The 17,345-nt window shown below is 47.0% G+C and overlaps 1 protein-coding gene across 1 annotated transcript; it reads left to right on the plus strand.

The window, feature by feature from the left end:
* Positions 1-1,832: 1,832 nt before the first annotated feature.
* Positions 1,833-16,181, plus strand: DRAP1 (DR1 associated protein 1). The gene is made up of 7 exons (XM_034424422.3): positions 1,833-2,034; positions 8,118-8,190; positions 9,820-9,913; positions 11,756-11,878; positions 13,844-13,934; positions 15,167-15,255; positions 15,896-16,181. The coding sequence occupies exons 1-7, from the start codon at positions 1,993-1,995 to the stop codon at positions 16,044-16,046; spliced, it is 663 nt and encodes a 220-aa protein (XP_034280313.1). The 5' UTR covers positions 1,833-1,992; the 3' UTR covers positions 16,047-16,181.
* The last annotated feature ends 1,164 nt before the right edge of the window (positions 16,182-17,345 follow it).

The following is a 17,345-nucleotide window of genomic DNA, read 5'->3' on the forward strand; positions in this document are numbered from 1 at the left end:
GGACAAGAAGCAATGGATGGAAACTAATCAAGGAGAGAAACAACCTAGAACGAAAGAGGAATTTCCTGACAGTAAGAAGAATTAACCAGTGGAACAGCTTGCCACCAGAAGTTGTGGGTGCTCCATCACTGGAGGATTTCAAGAGATTGGACAACTGTTTATCCCATGAGAATGGAGGAGGAGAGCAGGGGGTTGGAATAGAACAGGGATCAGCAACCTGCGGTTCTGGAGCTGCATGTGGCACTTTCACCCCTCTGCTGCGGCTCCCTGTCACACAAAATATGCATCACAACCACCAATGTGCGACACCTGCCAGCATGCAATTTATTGAGCTTTTCAACCCCCAGTAGACTAACCATGGATAAATCCAAGAAAAGTTTCAGAAGAAAACCGAACATTTAATTCAACTACATATCTAGTTTTGTGGCCACTGAAGAAATAGTCAGGCACGGGAAGGGTTTTTGTGACTCCCGGTGTTTTCTTTTCTGTGGGAAACGGGTCGAAATGGCTCTTTTGAGTGTTTAAAGTTGCAGATCCCTGGATTAGAAGCCCTCCAAGGCCCAATTCTTATTATTCTGAGGAGGAGGAGAATGGAGGAGGAGAAAGAGAGCAAGGAGTTGGACTGGAAGACCTCCAAGGCCCCTTCGAACTCTTATTATTGAGGAGGAGAAAAAGGAGAACGAAGGAGAATGGAGTTGGAAAGTCCCTTCCAACTCTTATTGAGGAGAAGGAGAATGGAGGAGGAGAGGAAAGGGTTGGTGGCCTGGAAGACCTCCAAGGTCCCAACTCCTATTGTTGAGGAGGAGGAGAAAGAGAGCAGAGGGTTGGACTAGAAGACCTCCAAGGTCCCTTCCAACTCTTTATTATTCTGAGGAGGAGAAAAAGGAGAATGGAGGAGGAGGAGGAGAGCAGAGGGTTGGACTAGAAGACCTCCAAGGTCCCAACTCCTATTACTGAGGAGGAGGAGAAGGAGAGCAGAGGGTTGGACTAGAAGACCTCCAAGGTCCCTTCGAACTCTTATTATTCTGAGGAGGAGAAAAAGGAGAATGGAGGAGGAGAAAGAGAGCAGAGGGTTGGACTAGAAGACCTCCAAGGTCCCTTCCAACTCTTATTATTCTGAGGAGGAGAAAAAGGAGAATGGAAGAGGAGAAGGAGAGCAGAGGGTTAGACTAGAAGACCTCCAAGGTCCCTTCCAACTCTTATTATTCTGAGGAGGAGAAAAAGGAGAATGGAAGAGGAGAAAGAGAGCAGAGGGTTGGACTAGAAGACCTCCAAGGTCCCTTCCAACTCCTATTATTCTGAGGAGGAGAAAAAGGAGAATGGAAGAGGAGGAGAGCAGAGGGTTAGACTAGAAGACCTCCAAGGTCCCTTCCAACTCTTATTATTCTGAGGAGGAGAAAAAGGAGAATGGAGGAGGAGAAAGAGAGCAGAGGATTGGACTAGAAGACCTCCAAGGCCCAATTCTTACTATAATGAGGAGGAGAAAAAGGAGAGAGGAGAAGGAGAAGAAGGAGAGCAAGGGGTTGTTGGACTGGAAGACCTCCAAGGTCCCTTCCAACTCCTATTATTCTGAGGAGGAGGAGGAGGAGAGCAAAGGGTTGGACTAGAAGACCTCCAAGGTCCCTTCCAAATTCACTCTTGTCATTCTATCATCTGGACTTCATGCAGGCTTAGGTTTTCCAGAGGCTTGCTCCCTAGGGCCCTCTGCACATGCTTAGAGGAGGCATTCCATTCCCCCCCCACCCCCACCCCCTTGTCCTTCGCCTGCAGAGGAACGGGATGGCCGCGCGCACCTTCCCCTCCCCTCTTCCCCTCCCCTCCGCCTCCGCCTTCCTGCGCAGGGAGCCGGGCGGGCGCTAGGACCGCGCGGAGGCGTTGGGGCCCTGGCCCCGGGGCGGCTCCTTCCCAGGCCGCCGCTGCTGGAGCCTCGTCCGGTGCGGGGCTCGCGCGACAGGCCCGGGCGGAGCGGCCGCTGCAGCCGGGACGGGAGCCATGCCGAGCAAGAAGAAGAAATACAACGCCCGCTTCCCTCCGGTGAGCGAGAGCCGCCGCCTCCTCCTCCTCCTCTTCCTCCCCCCTCCCCAGCCCTGGAGAGGGGGGGGCAGGGTAGAATCGGGGGGGGAGGGGGCTGATTGCAACCCGGGGGACCCTCCCCCGCTTTGCAGCCCCCTCCCCCGCTTTGCAACGCTCTCTTCTCCTTTTGCAGCCCCCTCCTCCTTTTAAACCCCCCCTTCCTCCCCTTTGCGACCCCCTCCTCCTTTTAAAGCTCCCCCTTCCTCCCCTTTGCGACCCCCTCCTCTTTTTTGCAACCCCCTTCCCCGCTTTGCAACTCTCTCTTCTCCTTTTGCAGCCCCCCTCCTCCTTTTAAATCCCCCTTCCCCTTTGCGACCCCCTCCTCCTTTTGCAAGCCCCCTCCTCCTTTTAAAGCCCCCCTTCCTCCCTTTACGACCCCCTCCTCTTTTTTGCAACCCCCTTCCCCGCTTTGCAACTCTCTCTTCCCCTTTTGCAGCCCCCCTCCTCCTTTGAAAGCCTCCCCCTTCCTCCCCTTTGCGACCCCCTTCTTCCTTTTGCAATCCCCCTCCTCCTTTGAAAGCCCCCCCCCTTTGCAACCCCCTCCTCTTTTTGCATCTCCCTCCTGCTTTAGCGACCCCCCCTCTGCAGCTTTGCATCCCCTTCCCCCCCTTTGCAACTCACTGTCCTTTTTTTGCAGCCCCCCTCCTCCTTTTAAAAGCCCCTCTTCCCCCCCCTTGCATCCCCTTCCTCTTTTTGCAATCCCCTTTGCAGACCCTTCCTCCTCCCTTTGCAACCCCCCTCCTCCTTTTAAACCCCCCTCTGCCTCCCCTTTTAAAGCCCCCTCCCCTCCTCTTACCAGCCTCTCTTCTCCTTCTGCAGCCCCCTCCTCTGTTACAGCCCCTTTTCCGCCTCTGCAACCCCCTCCTCCTTTTGCAACCCCCTTCCCCCTCCCTTTGCATCTGCCTCCCCCCTTCCCCTCATCTTGCAGCCCCTCCCCATCTTTGCAGCCCCCTGCCCCTCTTTCTGGGATGCCCCTTTTTGCATCCAGCAATCCGCCCCCCCCACTTCCGCTTCTCCAGAATGATGAGCCCCTTCCCCATTGTGCTTCCTTGGGGTGGGGGTCCTGAAAGCCAAGCCCCTTCCTCCTCCTCTTCCCCAATCTTGTAACCATCCTTGCTGCAACAGCTGTTTCCTGCCTCCATCTCTGGGTTTTAAGCCCCCAACCCCCAACTTTGCAGAAACAGATGTTGGGGACTCTTTTGCAATGGGGAGAGGTCCCCCTTCCTCCAGACCAAGCTGAGCATTGGCTGCTCCCCTCCACCCCCCAAAATGAAGGGTCTTCCCAGCTCTGGCAAAGCCATAAATTGGTTTATTGTCTGTATTGTAGGTTAAAATATGGTTTATGGGCTTCAGGATAGCATATATAGGAAGCTTTGGGCACTTCCAGATGTGCTATTGGGTAACTCCTGTCATTTCCTAGACAGCAATAGCATCGGTCAGTCTGGCTGAGGATTATGGGCGTTGCAGCCTGCGATGGCGAGGAGAGATTATAAGGTTGATTGCCCAGCACTATTAAAAGTATCAAATTATTCTGATCATTTTCACCTTACTTGGGACATCGTCTTCTCAGTATCCTTACAATAATATTTTTATTTTGCTATGTGTTAGGATACTAAAAAATATTTTGAGTTTTTAAATATATATTTTTTTAATCGTTCTACCACCCATTTCTTGCTGATTCTATAGTTAGTCCTCAACTTATAACAATTCATTTAGTGACTGTTCGGATTTAACAATGGCACTGGAAAAAAGTGACTTATTATGACCGTTTTTCACACTTACGGCCAATACAACATCCCCATGGTCACATAATCTTCAGACACTTGCCTACTGACTCGCATTTATGACGGTTGTGGTATCCCAGGGTCACGTCATCTCCTTTTGTGACTTGACAAGCAAGGTCAATGGGGATTCATTTAACAACCATGTTACTAACTTTAACAACTGCAGTGCTTCACTTAACAACTGTAGCAAGGAAGTTGGTAAAATGGGAGCACAACTCACTTAACCCCTGTCTCGCTTAGCGACCTAAATTTTGAGCTCGGTCGTAAGTCAAGGACTATCTGCATTGCGATCTAGTGCGTTTGCATTTCCAATTGCTTAAAAGGAGCACCTCATTTTATGTTCTTTTTTTCTCCAATTGGAAAACTTTTATTTCCCCATCCTTAAAAGATGCCATGACGGCTGTGTATTAAAACTATGATTTGTTTTAGCTCTGGTTTATTACAGGAACTTGAATTTCTTGGGGTTCAGACTGAACTACAGTCCCGTGATGGCGAACCTATGGCCCGCGTGCCACAGGTGGCACGTGGATCCGTATCAGTGGGCACGCGAGCTCAGCTCCGCCAGCTGATTTTCGGGCCTTCCTGGCCCATTGGCAAACAGGCCATTTCTGGCCTCTGGAGGGCCTCCGTAGTGGGGGCGGGGGGGTTGAGGAAGGCCATTTTTGCCCTCCCCAGGCTCCTAGAAAGGCTCTGGAGCCTGGGAAGAGTGAAAAACGGGCCTACCGGGCCCACCGGACCATCACGTGCCAAAAGCGGAGGGAGCTGCGTGTGTGTGTGGGGGTCACATGCGCATGCGTGGGGGGCATTGAATTATGCGTGTGGGCACGCGTGCAGGCGTGCCCCCCCCACGCGCTCCCCCCCGCTTTTGGCACGCGACGGCAAAAAAGTTAGCCATCACTGAACTAGTCCATAATAGGGTTGATTGGTGGTTTAGCTGTCACGCCGAGCTAAACATTCGGTTTGTCAATCGTGGTTCATGGCAGAGGGCATCGTGCCATTGACCGAGTTGTGGTTAAGTCAACAAACCTAGATTAACCCATGGTTCTTTTAGAGAGATCTCGGCTCTTCTTCATACAATCTGTTTTTTGTTTTTTTTTCTCTTCGTGTTTGTTCATCTGCCTTTGTTTACACTTCGCCTTAAAATAAATACACTTGTGGTATCTCTGAACAGCCTTGTTGCATGTTAATTTCCCCCCCTGTTTTTATTCACCGAAAACATTCCAATATTAGCTTTTTACACCTCGGTTTTCTGGAGGTATAAAAAGAATTATTATTTTTTTCTTCTTTTTCTATTTCAGCAAGCTGGCCTGGCCTAACTCCCATCTTTTAAATTTTTAAATTTTTTAATTCGTGATTTTACAAATTGGGTGTTTTAATCTGTGTTTCGGCCGAAATATTTAATAATTTTAAGGGATTTTTTAATATTTGTATTATCTGTATTTTATCTTGGCTGTTCACCGCCCTGAGTCCTTCGGGAGTAGGGCGGTATAGAAATTTGATTAATAAAAATAAATAAATAAATAAATTGATGTCTGTGAAGATTCTCAGTCATCCATATTTTACAGTTGTATCAAAAGCGTTTTTTTATTTTTGACAAGGCAACTCGGCTGATTTTTTTTTCATCTAGTTGGCATTACAGGCAGTCCTTGACTTAACGACCACAACGGAACCCAAATTAGTCGGTTGCTAAGCGAGACCTTTGTTCAGTGAATTTTGTCCTGTTTTACCACCTTTCTTGCTGCAGGTTGTTAAGTGAATTGCTGTGGTGGTTAAATTAGCAACACAGTTGTTGAGTGAATCTGGATTTGGCTTAGCAAAAGGTCATAAAAGGGACACAGCAACCGTCGTAAGTATGAACCAGTTGTTAAGTGTCTGAATTTTGATCCCGTGAGCATGGGGATGCTGCGAAGGTTGTAACTCTGAAAAACGGTCGTAAGTCTAATTTTCTGTGCCGTTGTAACTTTGAATGGTCACTAAATGAACTGTTGTAAGTTGAGGACTTTCAATAGTGACTTTTCAAAAAAAAAAATTTCAGGGCAGTAGGAAGCCTTAACCACCTGCTTTCAATTTCTAGCTATTTCAAATCATTTCTATAACAACGGAGTCAGTCCGGTTGCGTGATTCCCTTTGGCGACCCAACGGGGGGAAGCCAGACTCCCTTAACAACGGTGTCTTCCTCACTTAACGACTGCCGTGATTCGCTTAACGAGCGTGGCAAGAAAAGTCGTAAAATGGGGCCAACTCACTTGACAATGATCTCGCTGAGCGACAGGGAAATTTTGGGCTCCATTGTGGGGCGTAATTCGAGGACTAAATGTAATTACATTATATTTGGCTCTGCTGTCGACAGTTGTAGCCGGATTTCCAATTTTGAGCATAGCAAAGATGGTAAAACGGTAGAGACAAGGTTGAAAAATGTTTTTTTTAAAAAAAAATAATTAAAGTTTATTTTGAGATTAAATAGAAATAGAAACCAAAATCAGGGAAGAGAAAGAAGGGAGAAGAGAGGTGAAAAGAGAAATAAATGAGTGACTTTTCAATTTTTTTTCAGGGCCTTAACCTTCTGCTTTAGCTTTCTAAGCTATTTCAAACCATTTCTATAACAACGGTCATCATAACCTCAAATCAGAGTTTCGTTATTTATTTTTTCTCCAGCCTCAAGGACAAATTCCAGAAACCGTTTCTGAGTAGAAAAAAAACCCCACAAGATTATTTCTTCTCTTTTAATTAAAGTCAATTTTGCCATCTCTGCCACCTCCGTCGCGTTTATCATCCATTCCTCCATTGTGGGACTCAGATACAGAAGGGACCTTGTAGGTCATCTAGTCTAACCCCTCCCTGCCCAAATCAGCCCATCGTTGTGCATACAGATAGTCCTCAACTTACGATCACAATTAAGCCCAACATTTATGTTGTTGAGACAGTCGTTAAGTGACTTTTGCCCCCTTTCCCGACCTTTCTTGCTACCGTCGCTAAGCGAATCACTGCAGCTGTGACGTTAAGTCACACGGTTATAAAGTGAATCCAGCTTCCCCATTGACTTTGCTGGTCAAAAGGTTACAAAAAAGGGGATCGGGGGATCCCCCTGGGGACACTGCCACCGTCATAAATATGAGTCAGTTGCCGTATTTTGAATTTTAGTCGCGTGACCATGGGGATGCTGCTAATGGTCGTAAGTGTGAGTAATGGTCCTACGTTTACTTTTTTCAGTGCCATTGTAACTTTCCCTATTCAAGTTGTTTATTTTTTTTACAAACGTATCGACGAGTGAACAGCGTGGCATCTGAGTGTCATACATTCTAATACGAATAAAACTAGTAGAATTAATCATAGTTATTACATGATTCAATCGACTTAATTTTGTTGTTGTTGGTTGCAAAGTCGTGTCCGACCCATCGCGACTACATGGATAACGTTCCTCCAGGCCTTCCTGTCCTCTACCATCCTCCGGAGTCCATTTAAGCTCACGCCAACTGCTTCAGTGACTCCATCCAGCCACCTCCTTCTCTGCCGTCCCCTTCTTCTCCTTTTGCCCTCCATCGTTCCCAGCATTCGGCTCTTCTCCAGGGAGTCCTTCCTTCTCCTTAGGTGGCCAAAGGATTTGAGTTTCCTCTTCAGGATCTGGCCTTCTAGAGAGCAGTCGGGGTTGATCTCCTCTAGGACCGACCGGTTGGATAGCCTTGCAGTCCAAGGGACTCTTAGGAGTCTTCTCCAGCACCAAAGGCCTCCATTCGTAAAATGGGTCAAAACTCACTTAACAAACGTCTCCTTAGCGATGGAAATGTTGGGGGCTCAGTTGTGGTCGTAACTCGAGGACTCCCTGTATTCTGAAGCTTGTTTATACTGTAAGGTAAAAGGTAAAGGTTCCCATCGCACATATGTGCTAGTCGTTCCCGACTCTAGGGGGTGGTGCTCATCTCCGTTTCAAAGCCGAAGAGCCAGCGCTGTCCGAAGATTTCTCCATGGTCATGTGGCTGGCATGAGTCAACACCAAAGGCGCACGGAATGCTGTTCCCTTCCCACCAAAGGGGGTCCCTGTTTTTCTACTTGCATTTTTTAACCTGCTTTCGAACGGCTAGGTTGGCAGAAGCTGGGACAGGTCACGGGACCTCACCCCGTTAGGCGGTACTCGGGATTCGAACCGCTGAACTGCCGACTGTTTATACTGTAGGACCAGTCAATAAAACGTTTCTCTCTCATCTCCCCATCCTTCTCTCCCTCCCTCTCTCCCTCCTCCTCCCCCCCCCTTACATTTGAAAGGCTCGAATCAAGAAGATCATGCAGACGGATGAAGAAATTGGCAAAGTGGCGGCTGCAGTCCCGGTGATCATTTGTATCCTCTTTCTCCAGCCTTGGGGGTGGAGGTGGGGGGTCTTCTCTGTTCTGGAACTGCAGACATTCTAGGACGTTGGGATTCTTGGTGCTCGCCGAGCTCGATGTTTTTTTCTTGCAAACGTTTCATGACCCAACTAGGTAACATCATCAGTGCTAGAAGGGAGTGGGGATTAAGGAGGAGGTGGAGGAGATGATGATGATGATGATGATGTGATTGTCAGCGTCTCACTGCTGGCATAGAGAGAAGAGAGATAAGCCCTGAACTTTTGCCTGCTAAATCCCTTTGAAGCCTGGTCGTCGTGGAAATGAGGAGGGGGGGAGACATTCCTGTGAAATGACGAGACAAGTCAGTGGAGTGACTTGGAAGATAGCCAATGAGAAGCAGATAATTGGGGATCGGAAAGGGAGGGATTGGGGGGCAAAAGGTCAGTCTTGTCCGCATCGAGTCATGATCCGGTTGCTGTGCTCAATTAAAGAGAAGATTTCCTTAAAGATTGGCAGTTTGGAAATTCATTTATTATGAGATAGCATCGAAGTCTGACAGTGATATTATTGTAGGGTCTTTGATGCTCTCTGAGCTTGGTTGCTTCCTTGTAGACATTTCATGACCCAACTAGGTAACATCATCAGTGCTAGAAAGGAATGGGGATTGTGGAGTGGAGAGGGAGAAGGAGGAAGGAGGAAAGGAGGAGGAGGAGGAAGAAGAGGAGGAGGAGAAGGAGAAGAGAATTTTGATCATGATCTTCTGAAATTTGGGAGGAAGAGAAGGAGGAGAAGGAGAAGAGAATTTTGATCAAGATCTTCTGAAATTTGGGAGGAGGAGGAGGAGAAGAAGAAAAAAGAGAAGAAGAAATGATGATGATGATGATGATGATGATGATGATGATGATGATGATGTCTTTGATGCTCTCTGACCTTGGTCATTTCCTTGCAGAACTTTCAGGACCCAACTAAGTAACATCATCAGTCAGGGGTGAAATCTACTTACCTTCCCTACTGGTGCGGAAGGCGCGCTCCGCGTGTGCGCATCATGTGTGCGCTTTGACCCTCTGCGCATGCGCAGAAGGTCAAAAACAGGTTACTTCCAGGTTAAAACCAGGAAGTAACAACATCCGGGTGAGTGGATGGAGCCTTGCGCTGCCGCCGCTACCAGTTCTCCGAACCATGCTCCGCTACCAGTTCGGGCGAATCGGTAGCATTTCACCCCTGTCATCAGTGCTAAAAGAGAATGGGGTTGCAGAGAGGACGACAACTGTGTGGTCTCTCTTGAGTTTTTTTGGGTTTCCTTTCAGCTGTTTCACAACCCAACTAGGTAACATCCTCAGTGCTAGAAGGGGAATGGAGTTTGCAAGACCTTCCATGACCCAACTAGGTAACATCATCATCATTCAAGCGTGAAAGGAGGAAGGAGACCTCTAAGCCGAGCTTGGATGTTTTTCCTACAGACATTTCACGACCCAACTGGGTAACGTCATCGGTGCTCGTAGACCGCAAACCCTCCTCCTCCTCTTTTAGTACTGATGACATTACCTAGTTGGTAAAGAAGACATTATTTAAAATCGTCTTGATTTGATTGGAAGGAGGGGAAAATCTTGGGATCGTTCTTGCTCTTAACTCTGATCCGCAGCGCGAGCGCTGGAGCTGTTCCTGGAATCCCTGCTGAAGACCGCCTGCCACGTCACCCAATCCAGGAACGCCAAAACGATGACAACGTCCCACCTGTGAGTGCCCTGTTTCCCCAAAAATAAGACCTCCCCTGATAATAAGCCCAATCGGGCTTTTGAGAGTATGCGCTACTATCCCCCTCGAAAATAAGCCCTCCCTGAAAATATTTAACTGCATGTACGGCCGCCATTTCCTCTGGTTAGGGTTAGGGAGACAGAGCTGGAAATCAGGTAAGACGGCAAGAGGAGCCCCGTCTTGCTCCATGTGCCCCAAAATAATAAGACCTCCCCGAAAATAAGGCCAAGCGCTTATTTCGGGGTTCAAAAAAATATAAGACAGGGTCTTATTTTCGGGGAAACACGGTATTGGCTGCCAAGCTCCCCTCTCCTCAGGACGGAGCCTTCTTGCTCATCAGAACGGCTGCGACGGTAGTGGTAGGCCTTGCTGAGCTCCCAAGGACTGGAATATCACAGGGGGTCTCCCTTCTTTATAATCATGAGGACTAGAATCTTTCCTGAGGCTTTGCAGAAGAACGGCACTTGGTTTGGTTGTAGAGGCGACGCGTGCCATTTTTCGAACGAGGCGACCCATGCCGTTTTTCTCAAAAGTGTCCCATCTCCAGAATTAAGTATAAGTATATACGGTACTTATAAGTATAAGCCGCAGAAATTTGGGGCTCAAATGCAGTCGTAAGTGGAGAACTATTTATGATGTATTTATGATGACTGTGCTTTATGATTTATCACTTATATCTTTTATGTACGTTGAGAGCTTTAGCACCAAAGACAAATTCCTTGTGTGTCCAATCAAACTTGGCCAATAAAAGAATTCTATTCTATTCTATTCTCTATTCTCTTCATTCTAATTCTATTTATTCTATTCCATTTTCTCTATTCTATTTTCTATTCTATTCTGTTTTCTATTCTTTCTAATTCTATTCATTCTAATTCTATTCTATTCATTCTAATTCTATTCTATTCTCTATTCTCTATTTTATTCTATTTTCTATTCTATTCTGTTTTCTATTCTTTCTAATTCTATTCATTCTAATTCTATTCTATTCATTCTAATTCTATTCTCTATTCTCTATTTTATTCTATTTTCTATTCTATTCTGTTTTCTATTCTTTCTAATTCATTCATTCTAATTCTATTCTATTCTCTATTCTCTATTTTATTCTATTTTCTATTCTATTCTGTTTTCTATTCTTTCTAATTCTATTCATCTAATTCTATTTATTCTATTCTATTCTCTCTATTCTCTATTCTATTTTATTCTATTTTCTATTTTATTCTGTTTTCTATTCTTTCTAATTCTATTCATTTGAATTCTAATTCTATTCTATTCATTCTAATTCTATTCTATTCTATTCTCTCTATTCTCTATTCTATTTTATTCTATTTTCTATTTTATTTTGTTTTCTATTCTTTCTAATTCTATTCATTCTAATTCTATTTATTCTATTCTATTCTCTCTATTCTCTGTTCTATTTTATTCTATTTTCTATTCTGTTTTCTATTCTTTCTAATTCTATTCATTCTTATTCTAATTCTATTTATTCTATTCTCTATTCTATTTTATTCTATTTTCTATTCTTTCTAATTGTATTCTATTCATTCTAATTCTAATTCTATGTATTCTATTCTATTTCCTGTATTCTCTATTCTATTTTATTCTATTTTCTATTCTATTCCATTCCCTGTAATAAATAATAAATAAATGAGTTGGAACTTACCGTTCACCGATTCAGATGGCTTCCTGAGGGCACCCCCAACCCTTAGCCCTCCCCCAAAACCAGGAGCCGATCTCTCCAGATTCAAAAACGAAAGCCTAACCTTTCTCACGTCGCCAGGTTGGGACGGGCCAATCCAGGTAACCCCGCGGTGTGAATTTTGCAGGAAACAATGCATAGAACAGGAGCAGCAGTTTGATTTCCTGAAGGACCTGGTGGCTTCGGTACCCGATATGCAAGGCGACGCCGAGGACAACCACATGGAAGCGGGAGAGAAGGTTTCCCGTCGGTAGGTCACAAAAATCAACCCGAAAAGATCTGTCGATCCCGGAACGCCTTCAAGCGAGATGGGGGAATATCGATAGTCCTTGACTTACAAGCAGAGGTGGGCTGCTGAGGGTTCGCAAGGGTTCGGGAGAACCTCTAGCTAAGATTCTGTGCAGTTCGGAAAACCCCCAAATCCCACTCCTGGCTGGCCCCGCCTGCCCCGCCCCTCCCAGGAGTCCCCACACGGCCCGTTTTGGATGCAGATAAGTGCAGAGTGCGCATGGAGGCTCGGGGAGGGTGAAAAACAGGCCTACCGGAAGTTCGGGCCTGTTTCCGGCCTCCAGAGCCTGAGGAGGCCATTTTCACCTTCCCGGAGGCTCAAGGAAAGCCTCCGGAGCCCGGGGAGGGCAAAAACACCTTCCCCCCCCCACCATGGTGCAGGAGGCTGACTAGGCCATGCCCACCATGCAACCGGGCAGAGAACCCCTTGCTAGCCCACCCCTGCTTACAAGCGTTCGTTTTTACTGACCGTTTTTAGTGACCGAAATTACGAGTGAAACCCCCCCTGACTGTTTTCACACCTCGCTGCATCCCCGCGATAAAATAATTCAGACCGCCGGCGATTGACTCGTATTTATGACGGTTGCAGTGTCGCGGGGTCACGAGATCCCCTTTTTGCAAGAAGCAAAAATCAAGGGGGAAGGCAAATTCACTTCACAGCCGTGGGACTAAACCTAACCACCGCAATATTCACTTAGCCCCCGTGGCAAGAAAGGTGGTAAAACTTGGCAAACTCACTTAACGTTTATGTCGGGGTTCTAAGTAACACCCCCCAACGAAAGAAGACTCCGAGGCTTGAAATTCCTCAAAGTTCCATTTTATTAGAGATGTCCTATTGGCACATCTGGGAAAAGCCGAATCTGAAAGCTTCCGGGTTTTCCCCACCCAAAGGAAAGTCCTAGTCCCTTCCCCTGCACTCATATGTCCATCACATGGTCCAATCAATGCACTTTCCCAATTGGAGATGCCTCCCAGTCACGCCACTCCAGGTTCAGGGCAGGATGTCCTTGACTCTCAGAGAAAGGAATGTTGTTTTGGCTACATATCACCCTATCTCCGTACAATCCCCCCTCCCAGTTTCCCACAGCAGTAAACGTGGCATGCCTGAAGATCCAATGTAACAGACGGCTTCCAGGTCTGACAGTTGGTCTCTCTTAGCAACAGAAATTTGGGGCTCCATTGCCGTAAGCCGAGGACTACCTGTATTAAATTAAATTCAACGTGGGAGGCTGGAAGGGATCCGCATGAAAGTTTTGGATGGAAGATGTTGCTGAATTGGCTTGCGACTTGTTAAAAGTCCCATCGCTTGAGACTTTCAAGAAGAGACTGGACTGCCATCTGTCAGAAATGGTGTAGGGCCGTGATGGTGAACCTATGGCCACGCGTGTCAAAGATGGCACGCATAGCCATATCAGTGGGCACACGAGCTCAGCTCAGAAGTAGGGAAACAGGCTGTTTCCTGCCTCCGGAGGGCCTCGGGGGTGGTGGGGAAGGCCCGTTTTTTGCTCTCCCCAGCCTCCAGAGCCTTTCTAGGAGTCACTTAACGACCGTGGCAAAAGAGGTCGTAAAATCAGGCATGATTCATTTAAGAACGGCAGTGACTCACTTGATGGTGGGGAAAGAGGTCATAAAATCAGGCATGATTCAGCTAAGAATTCCAGTGACTCACTTAACCGTGGCAAAAGAGGTCGTAAAATCAGGCACGATTCAGCTAAGAATTCCAGTGACTCACTTAACAACCGTGGCAAAAGAGGTCGTAAAATCAGGCATGATTCACCAAACAATTCGCCTTGTTTAGCAGTGGAAATCCAGGTCCCAATTGTGGCCATAAGCTGAGAACTACCTATAATAAAAACCAAACCACTGTTCCACCTTTTTTTTTTTTTTTAAAATAAAAGATTATTTTTTTCCCCCTCTTCTGCCGCAGGGGCCGGAAACCTGGCAGCGGGCGAAGGAATGGCGGCACGGCGGGGAAAGGAAAAGATCCGAAACAATCCGGCACAGACTCGGAACAGGACGTAAGTTGGGGGCCAAACATGGCATTTTCTCACGAGTGGCTGTCGTGCAATGTAATTGAAGACTTTATTTCCGGGGTCAGACCGATGATGCAAGGAGCATTATGGGAAAATAAGAAATTACTTTCCCGTAATGCTCTGGGTCCCTTTGCTGAAATTTTCTCTGAAATGATACAGGCAGTCAGACAGACAGAGTTGGAAGGGACCTTGGAGGTCATCTAGTCCAACCCCACAGCCCAAGTAGGCGACCTTACACCATTTCTGAGAGATGGCAGTCCAGTCTTTTCTTGAAAGCCTCCAGTAATGAAGCTCCCACAACTTCCGAAGGCAACTTCTCTTCCATGGGTTGATTGTTCTCATTGTCAGAAAGTTCCTCCTTATTTCCAGGTTGAATCTCTCCTTGATCAGTTTCCATCCATTCTTCCTTGTCTGGCCTTCGGGTGCCTTGGAAAATAGCTGGACCCCCTTTCTCCTCTCTGGGGCAGCCCCTCAAATATTGGAAGATGCTCTCCTGTCTCCCCTGGTCCTTCTCTTCACTAGACCAGCCAGGCCCAGTTCCTGCAACCGTTCATCATATGTTTTAGCCTCCAGTCCCCTCATCATCCTGGTTGCTCTTCTCTGCACTCTTTCTAGAGTCTCAACATCTTTTTTTATAGTGTGGTGACCAAAATTGGATGCAGTACTCTAGGTGTGGCCTTACTAAGGCTTTATAGAGTGGCGTTGGTACCTCCCTTGATCTTTATTGCATCCCTCTGTTAATGCAATTTAGGATTGTATTGGCTTTTTTGGCTGTCTCCAGACGCTGTGGAGCCCAACATTTATCTTGCTAAGTGAGAAACGTGCTCAGTGAGTTTTTCTCCCATTTTATGACTTTCCTTTTCAGCATCTGCTAAGGGACTCGCTGCCGTTGTTAAATTAGTAACACGGCTATTAAGCGAATCTGATTTCCCCGTTGACTTTGCTTGTCAAGGTCGCAAAAGGGGATCCCATGAACCGTCATAAATACAAATCCGTTGCCAAGCCTCTGAATTTGTGATCACGTGACCGTGGGGGGGGACCGGTCGTAAGTGTGAAACAACGGTCCTAAGTCCCCTTTTTTTCAGTGCCGTTGTAACTTTGAATGGTCACTAAATGAACGGTTGTAAGTCGAGGACGACCTGTCTAGAGGGGGTTGGAGTAGAAGACCTCACAGGTCTCTTCTTCCAACTCTTTGTTATTCTGTTCGTTTTTGACAGGACGATTCGGAAGAGAGTGAAAGCAACGGAGAAGAGGAAGCTTTGCCGACGATCCCGTCTATACAACCAGCTCCTACACATCTCGCTCCGTAATTCATATTTTCTTATTTTTCTCTCTTTCTTCCATACCGTTTTTTGGAAGACCTGTGGGTGTTTGGGACAAGGAGAAAGCCCTCGACCTATGACCCCGATCGAGCCCAACAATTTATGTTGCTAAGCGAGACACTTGTTAAGTGACTTCTAGCCCATTACATAACCTTTCTGGCCGTAAAGCAGGACTAGAATTCGCCATCTCCTGGTGATTTGCCCAATGTCTTCTAGCCTAAGGCGGGCTAGAACTCACAGTCTCCTGGTGATTGGCCCAATGTCTTCTAGCCTAAGACGGGACTAGAACTCACCGTCTCCTGGTGATTGGCTCAATGTCCTCTAGCCTAAGGCAGGACTAGAACTCACCGTCTCCTGGTGATTGGCCCAAAGTCACTCATTCGGGTTTTCCTGCCTTAAGGCCGAACTAGAACTCACAAGTCTCCTGGTCATTGACCCAAAGTCATCCATCCGGCTTTCCTTCCTAAGGCGGGACTAGAACTCACAGTCTCCCACTTTCTTAACCCTAGTGCCTTCTCTGCTAGACCAAACGGCTCTTTTAATGGTAATTGCACAAATATATCTCCAATTTTCAGCTTGTGGCGCCAAAAAACGCGGCTGATTTCTTCTCTCTTCTTCCTACAGAGCTCCTGCACCCTACCTCCATTTTACAGCCCCTCCCGTATCCGCTACCCCCTTGCCTGTACCGGCTCCAACAGGAACAGTCCCCGTTGCACTTCCGCCTGCGTCGCTCGCGCCAGTCCAGGCAGGAGAAGAGGAAGATTATGACTCTTAACCTTCCCCCCCTCTCCGTTTCCGTTTTCACTGCTGCCATTTGGGATGGGAGGGTGGGGTGGGGGGTTGAGGGGGGGAATCACAGGGGGTTTGAAAGGGGCTGTTCTTAAATTTATTAAAAAAGAGGAAAATCTCAGAGGCGATTGTGGGATTATTTAATTTTTTCCCCCCCGCATCTGGGAATGGCAGAATGTAATTACCATCTGAGGTAATTCCTTGTTGAGGATCCGCCGTTGAGCCCAATGTTTCACATTGCTAAGGGAGACATTTGCTAAGAGGAGTTTGGCCGCCGTCGTTAAGCGAATCAGTGCAGCGGCTAAGTTCGTCCCGCCATTATTAAGCGAATCTGGCTCCCCTCCACTGCCTCTCAGATGGTCGCAAAAGTTGATCGCGTGACCCCCGGGGTGCTGTGACCATCATAAATATGAACCAGTTGCCAAGCGATCCCATGATTGGGGGCATGCTGCAACGGTCGTAACCGTGAAAAACGGTCATAAGTCTTTTTTTTTTTTTCAGTGCCGTTGAAAAACTGAGATTAGTCACTAAACTAAGGGTCAGCAACCTGCGGCTCTGGAGCCGCATGTGGCTCTTTCATCCCTCTGCTGTGGCTCCCTGTCACTCAAAATATGCGTCAACCCCGCCAATGTGTGACACCCGCCGGCACGCGATTTATTGAGCTTTTCAACCCCCGGTAGGCCAACCAGGGATAAATCCAAGAAAAGAAAAGTCTCAGAAGAAAACAGAACGTTTAATTCAACTACATAGGCTAGTTTTGTGGCCGCTCGAGAAATAGTCAGGCACGGGAAGGTTTTGTGGCTCCCGGTGTTTTCTTTTCTGTGGGAAACGGGTCCAAATGGCTCTTCTGAGTGTTTAAGGTTGTAGACCCCTGCACTAAGCGAATTGTCGTAAATCAAGGACTATCTGTAAGGTAACACAGCTGTTGTGATGGGCCAACTCTGTTTTTAATCGAGCCAGCGTTAAAACTTGGAGGCGTTTTCCCAGCAGGTTAAGGGAATCTAATGACTCACGTTTGCACAACGTGTTCAACCTGTTTTGTGGTTCAGCCTCTCTTTTTCCACGTTCACAAACACACTGAACCCACAACTCACCCAACCGGCCGGCTTTGCAACCGACGCTAAACCACACACAGACAACAAAGGAAGCGGCCTGATTTAAAACTACAGCCCAATTACAAACACAAAATTTCAATTGTCTACGTCTTTCCAAACTGGGCTTTTTCCATTTTTGCGATTAAATCACACAAAAAATCCCCTTTTGCAAACTTTTGTCTCCCTATTTT

This window comes from Pantherophis guttatus, chromosome 18 (assembly GCF_059756535.1).
Source record: "Pantherophis guttatus breed Tessera chromosome 18, ASM5975653v1, whole genome shotgun sequence".
Lineage (NCBI taxonomy): Eukaryota > Metazoa > Chordata > Lepidosauria > Squamata > Colubridae > Pantherophis > Pantherophis guttatus.

Excerpts from the sequence above, each read along its gene's own strand:
- DRAP1 (XM_034424422.3), top strand. The coding sequence starts at position 1,993 with ATGCCGAGCAAGAAGAAGAAATACAACGCCCGCTTCCCTCCG. Across the intron at positions 9,914-11,755 it reads ACGATGACAACGTCCCACCT|GAAACAATGCATAGAACAGG; the intron begins GTGAGTGCCCTG and ends TGAATTTTGCAG. Across the intron at positions 13,935-15,166 it reads GCACAGACTCGGAACAGGAC|GACGATTCGGAAGAGAGTGA; the intron begins GTAAGTTGGGGG and ends CGTTTTTGACAG.